The sequence below is a fragment of the Etheostoma spectabile genome, chromosome 2, assembly GCF_008692095.1.
Source record: "Etheostoma spectabile isolate EspeVRDwgs_2016 chromosome 2, UIUC_Espe_1.0, whole genome shotgun sequence".
In the NCBI taxonomy this organism is placed as follows: domain Eukaryota; kingdom Metazoa; phylum Chordata; class Actinopteri; order Perciformes; family Percidae; genus Etheostoma; species Etheostoma spectabile.
The window spans coordinates 21,975,324-21,982,105 of record NC_045734.1 but is presented as its reverse complement, the minus strand read 5'-3'; the positions used below and the strand labels follow the sequence as shown (position 1 = coordinate 21,982,105).

The window sequence follows — 6,782 nt, the reverse complement described above, 5'->3', positions numbered from 1 at the left end:
AAGACTTCAAAGTGGGTCCTAGCTTACCCTGTCCCAGGTGAGCTTTGGTGAGCGCATCTTTGGCCGTCCCAAAGCCCAGCTCTCTGCAGACCACGCTGGCTGCCACCATGTCCCACAGGTGGTCACACACGGTGCCCCACTTCCCCTCCCTCAGCACCTCAACACGGCCCTCGCCGAGCCTGGGCCCTGCCTTGAGACGCACGATCGGCTGAAATGAAAAAGGAAGAGTTTAGATGCAAAATGGAAGTTTGCGAAGTGATTTAGAAAACTTATACTGTCTGGGTCTGGATGTTCATAGCTACATTTTCAGATTTAACAGTTAGACTGGCTAATAAACTAGATTTCAGCCTGATAACAATATTTGGGGCAGCTTCTTTGGCTAGACTGAAGACAAAAGATTACCTTCTCTACACAGTCCAATGAACTGCTTGAAGTCATCATTTTAAAGGAATAGTTTTGACAAATACACTCATTCATCTACTTGCTAATAGGTAATTGAGAAGATTGAAGCCACACGCAGGACAGAGAGTGGTAGAGTTGTCATCTTAACACTTGAAAGAGATTAAGCATTTCCCAACATAGAAATAAGCGAATCAACTAGCCGTAGCTTCAGATTTAGCAAACAGAGAAGAGAGTGGTATTGATGTGGGCAAGAAAACAAATATGCAATATCAAATATCAAATAAAAAAACAAACTATTCCATGATTTTTATAATCTATTTTTCCAACTTCCACGTCTGCACTGACCGTCACTACAGGCGGTGCAGGTGCTCTGCCATAACGTGTGAACTGGGACCCAGGGACACAGCGGACCACAGCGTGCATGCCACCGTGGCACGGGACATCACTCCTCGGGAGGGACAGCTGGGCCTGGCACTGTGATAGAGAGACCTCCCTGCCCTGACACTGCACCTTCTCCACCCAGTAGGCCTTCTTACTGATCTGCGTCCTCAGCCTGGAAGGGGGGAAAAATGGAGAAGGCAGAGAAAGCAGAGAGAGACATGAGAGGAATATTTATTACTAATGAACTTTAAAACCCAAGTTATTGCCTTCAAAAAGCATTTGTTGATTTTACCTGGAGGATGGATCAGCTAACTTGGAGTCCCACAGTTTTCTGAAAGAGAGAGAACATCCCAATCTTGAGTTATAACTGTGCTTCTTTACATCCAGTAGACTAAACAACCAGCTGTCCTTTACACTCCCACGGTCTGCACATGTGCCAGATCTCATCTTTCTTTTTCAATCTTCCTTAACATGCTTTTACTCTTCCATTCTGTCTCTCAAACCTTCAATAAACAAACTGAAAGCTATGAAGAAGACACAACATGCTGGGAAGGGTGTGTGTGTGTGTTTGGATAAACACAGCCCTTATGTAAGAGACAGGGAGGGAAAAAGAGAGAGGAAGATTTACAATAACATATCACATAACCCCCTCTTTCCTCTCAAACCACCACCTTCTTGTCATTACTTTTTTAGATCTTCCATTTCTACATACATGAGTATTTCTGTTTCAGTGTTTGTCTATATGTCTACAGTGGATGTCTGGTTTGGAGAATCCATGTGGAAAAAAAACATGAATAAGCCACTATACATTAATCCCCTTTTGAGAAGCCTTATTGAGGTCCGCCAACTCCAACGGGGGTTTAAACTGTCTAGCTTCATGGGTATTACCTGAAACCAGAGTCAAATTCTAGAGGGAAAATTGGAGCCCCCTACGCCAGGTCACACACACACACACACACACACACGCACACACCATGATAAAACCTAAAAAAGTGAAGAATAAAGTGATAATTCAATAAAAAGAATGATTCACAAACCAGGCTGAGTCGGGAAGTGTCCCTCTGTGACACACACACACACACACACACACACACACACACACACACACACACACACACACAAACACCACACAGACACACACACACAACACACACACACACACACACACACACACACACACACACACACACACACACAGACAGCTTGCATTGACCAGTGTGACCACAGACAGGTGCAGCGTGACTGACGCCCTTCATGAATGTGCAAATCTGAGTTATATGAGTCACAATCCCAAGTATAGACAGGAGGAGAGTTTACTGTACAACCAGATTCATGATGCAATTAAATATTTGGCTACCTAAAACGGGATATGGTTCTTCTCCAGGAGAACCCCAGTATCCCGGTGATCTATATGAGTTATTATGCACAGTGCCAATATTAGATGAGAAATGTGTTTGAGCCTGGAGGGGCCTAGTAGGAAACCCACAATGAAAGCCCAGAGCCAGACAAGCTACTATATCTGGCTACCTTTTACTCTGCCTGGAGTCACTAGTTTCAAGCTCCTATTTAGTTCACATTAGATACAATATTGCAGAGTACAGAATCTGTCTTTCTTTCTTTCTTCTTTACTTCCTTACTAACCTTTTGTTCTTTCTTTCTGTCTTTCACTTCTTTTTCTTTCTTTCAATCCCTCTTCTTTACTTCTGGTCTCATTTCTCCTGACTGCTTGTTTTCTTTTCTCTGTCATTCTTTCCTACCTTTATTCCTTTCTTCCTTCCTGCTGTTGCCCTTACTTTTTCCATATTTATCTGGTCTGAAAACATGAACATCCCTAAAACCAGAGATACCCGCAAGGGAACAGGGCACGTAAAATGATATATAAAAACAACAGAATGGATCTAGAAGGATAGTTTTCTCTGTATGTTGATGAGAAGGGACAGATTATATGATTGTGATCTTTGTTGTGCATTGCAAATATGTTTGTGTATATTTGCTTGTGTCTATCTGTGCGTGTCTGCACAGTTAAAAATGTTTCATAACTTGGTGTTAAATAAAACTAAGAGACAGACTTTAAGGGGGTGTTAGTTCATGGTTTTTAGGAGAGGGGGGATGGGTGGGGGGCTACCCATATAATTGTCTGCTCTGCTTGGCAGTGTCTGCTGTGCGGTTGAGCAGTAGCATGTTGGTTCATACACACTAGACATGGAAATATGCACGTACATATCAACTTTCCCTGCCTTGCCTCTGTAAAAACAAAGCTCTTTAAAAACCCAGTGTTGTTACCCAACGTTATGACTGCATGCTGGGAAACAAGGAGAGAGTGATGTAAGTCCCTGTGAATTGGGCAACTTTTATGATCATCGCCCAACTTCACAGGACGAGAGAAAGCATGCTCTTTTGGTTTTCACTCAAGACACATTTGAGATGTCGTGCTGAGAGCTAAAAGCATGGTGGATGTTGCTCTTTGTTAGGTCGAAATACAAGTTGGAGCTGAGTTGAGGCTCTTACAAGGAGATTTTAAGGAAGGGTAGTGAACCAGAGCTTTAAGCCTGGGGCACAACAAACAGGTTGTGACCGCAGCACTGCTGAATCCTTTTAACCAGACGAAGACTTACTTACTTCTCAGGATCTTCAGACCGGTGCCAGGTTTTTTATGCAACTCTGACCACACAATACCATAAGCCATGTGGTAGAAGATCTGACTGTCAGGAAAGCAGAGATAACCTGTTATTATACTGCCTGAATGCAAAGCTGCCTGACTGTAACAATTGGCTGATTCAGGAGACAGCAGGTTGCCACACAGGCTCCACAACAACCTCTAGACAGTCCCATCAACCTCCATGTTCCAAAAACCTTAAAGGGGTCATAATGATGTACTTTCCATGAAATGTGGGTTTTAGCATAATTGCCACAAAGGCATACAACGTCTTTAAAAAAAAGCTGAAAAGGAGCAAGGGGTTAAAGTAAATCAGAAGAATAGTTACTGTCAGCCTAAAAGAGAGTGTGGATGTGATGAAACAAGGGAGCTGGAAAATAGCTTGAGCACTTGCCTTTTGTAAGCACAGCAAAGTGGGGGAGTATTTAAACAGCAGTAAAATGTGCTGAGTAACTTAACAGGCAGAAACAAAGGCAGTCACATCAAAAAACAACAAAAAACAACCACATGGCCAGAGAGGGAAGCGCTGACACAGCAAAGGGTATGCAGCAGGTTCAGTCAAGAGAATATTCTAGTAGATCTCTCTGACCATAATTGCTGCTGTTCCAGTGGACACAAACCCCAAGGAAGAGCAGGCACGGACCACTGCCAGCATAGTCGGTAGCACCAGAAAGATTTGATGTGACTTATGCCTGGATCAATATTAACAAGAGTCTACAGTCACGCTGAACTGTGAACCTTAAATGTCTGCAGCAAATTTTATACATTTAAGAGATGTTGAGACATTCCACTGGACAAGTAAAAACTCTGACCATGCTGGTTGCGCTAGAATTACAAAAAAATATCAAATTGATCCTCTTGGTAATCCCAATGTCTTTGTTCAATTTCATGGCAATATATCGCATAGTTGTTGTGACTAAAAACCATTTCAACCTCCTTTTGGCGCTAAAAGAAAAGTCAAGGAACCACCTAGTGTGCGTCATCCTCTGAGGACCATAAATGTTTGCACCAAATTTCATGGCAATCCATCCAATGTTTTCAGGGACATATTTAAGTCTGACAGGCCGACCAACATTGCTGTCACTAGAGCCTTGCTTGCGTGGCAAAAAATGGCTGTTGTCGCTAAATATAAAATGCATCATAATTTCTACTTTGGGAAACATTTTCAAAAGGACAATCACCAACATAAGTATCTGCTTCGAAATATGTGGACACATATTCCACCAGATGCCAGTGATCCACTTTGCTGCTTGTTAAAAAAAAGCTTACCCATCTCAGATGTTTACTGTCGGACAAAAATGTCTGCTCCATTCATCTCCCACGTAGCTGGGTGGAGGTTGACAAAAAACAAACAACATTCTCTGGCCTGAACCTGTCTTTACACAAGCTGCTTGTTGGGTTCTTGGAACAGAAATATGATGTTTCTTAAGCCAACTCTTAGGTGTTTTCAGTGTTGTTGTCCAAATTAGCATACGATTTAGAAAGTTAGCATGGTGGACAACCAGCTAACCCCCATTATGAAATTGAAAGGTATATTTGACCAAACCAAAGCCTTTCATACATCTATGCATCTGAAGAAAACATGTCTTAAGATGCCTTAAAAGAGATAAGACACTATAAGAGAGATTTATTCATTGCTAGGCTGTGGCCGTGGTGGTGAACAGGGCAGCTGAGAAGAAGCAGCCTGTCCTGCCGCAGAGCAGAGCAGGACACAAGGGCTAATTATTGACGACATGGAGAAACAGATGGTGCAGGGCAGGCCAGCGGTCAGTACAGTCGCCCTGTTAGCCAAGCCATAAAAAGACCTCTGTGGGCAGACAGACGGACACACAGAGGGCTGTGTTTGCATGTGCACGAGCTTGAGTGTGTATTTATATTTGTTTGTATTTGCGTGTGGATTCTGGACATAGTTTATGTAAAGTCTTGTAAGATGCTGTGCAACGAGGGTGGAGGTAGGGATGTATTAGCATGTGTGTGTAATTGAGGTATTGAGGTTTTTCTACGGTACTGTACGTGTGTAAGAGCTTTGAAGGTTTGTGCAGGTGCTGAAGTGGGGTATTTATGGCTAAAGTTGGAGGGATGAGCTGGATTTATAGAGACAGATTCAACATAACAACCTGACATTATTTGTTAGGGAAATGATTCATGTTTGAGGGACAATAAACAAGTTTAAAAAAAGTACTTGCTTTTGTAACTCAATGGGTTTTCTGTCCACATCTATGACTGCACTACTGAGTAAAATAGAACATTGTTGTGATTCAACAGCTCCCGTGCAGCAACTAACTATCAAAACAGTAGAGTACAGTAATAGACACCGTCACCATCGTTCATGTTTTCAGTTATATGTCGAACATGTTAGCAAACAGCTAAGTTTTATATCCATTTGAGGAATCCCAAGCAAATGTTCAAATATGTTTTGGCCTCCGCTAACTCTGAGGGAAATATTTGGCACTATCGGGTGAAATGACGTCCCCGGTTTTCACTGTGACTGACAGACCCAAAATTGGACTGAAAGAAAGAAAACATTGACCAAACATGTAGTCACTCACCCTACAGGCGCAGGCTCAAGACAGCCAGAGCAAGCACTGTTCAGAAATCAGAGATCTTCTAGAATGTCAGTATTTCTGGTTCTGTCAGTATTACTCTTTGGTTCTTGCAAGACAGCTACAGTGGGCTTCTTTTATTCATCCATTCATTTGTTAATTAATTAATTCAGTAAGAAAGCTCTGACAAGTAGTAAAATATTGCTAACTGATTTGTGTTGAGTGCTTAGCAAGCTTTCGAATAACATGCTATCAATTCATGTTAACGATATGAGTAGTATCTCATAGGATAGGTAAACCAAAGGTGTTCTTGTAGCCTAAGTGTTATTGTTTATCATCTATGTTATGTATTATTTAACATCTAATGTATATGTGTAGGCTGTGTATGATTTACAATTCGCAACAGCTATTGCTAACATTATCAGCAGTGATACAACTACCAACTAACTAACCCGAGTAATCCGGTTTTGTTTCTACATGGTCTCCAACTCTGTGCCAAAATTTTAATGTATTCTCATGTAAACTATTTATGTCAGCACAGACATTGCTTAGCCAGAGTATCCCACCATAATGGTTAATATATTACCAGATTCCAGACAATCCCAGTTACAAATATGAATATATATTTCTACTAGTTTGCTTCCTAGTGACATTAATGCACAAATATGAAGAAAAAATACCTATTCCACCTTTGTGTGCATGGTTAAATAAAGTCTAACCTCCAAATTTCTTTTCAAAGTGCACTAGATTGATGGATTTAAATGTTAAAATAAACAACAATTTCTTAAAGGGGAGCATGC

General features: G+C 41.6%; 1 protein-coding gene across 1 annotated transcript in view; it reads right to left on the bottom strand.

Annotated features, from left to right (window-relative positions):
- Positions 1-6,782, bottom strand: part of LOC116695287 (lysyl oxidase homolog 4) — a 19,289-nt gene that overhangs the window by 8,846 nt on the left and 3,661 nt on the right. Inside the window, exons 5-7 of the mRNA XM_032525424.1 lie at positions 1,076-1,114; positions 748-955; positions 28-208 (exon numbers count right to left, since the gene is read on the bottom strand). Coding sequence (XP_032381315.1) covers positions 28-208; positions 748-955; positions 1,076-1,114 — 428 coding nt within the window. The remainder of the gene's footprint in view (positions 1-27; positions 209-747; positions 956-1,075; positions 1,115-6,782) is intronic.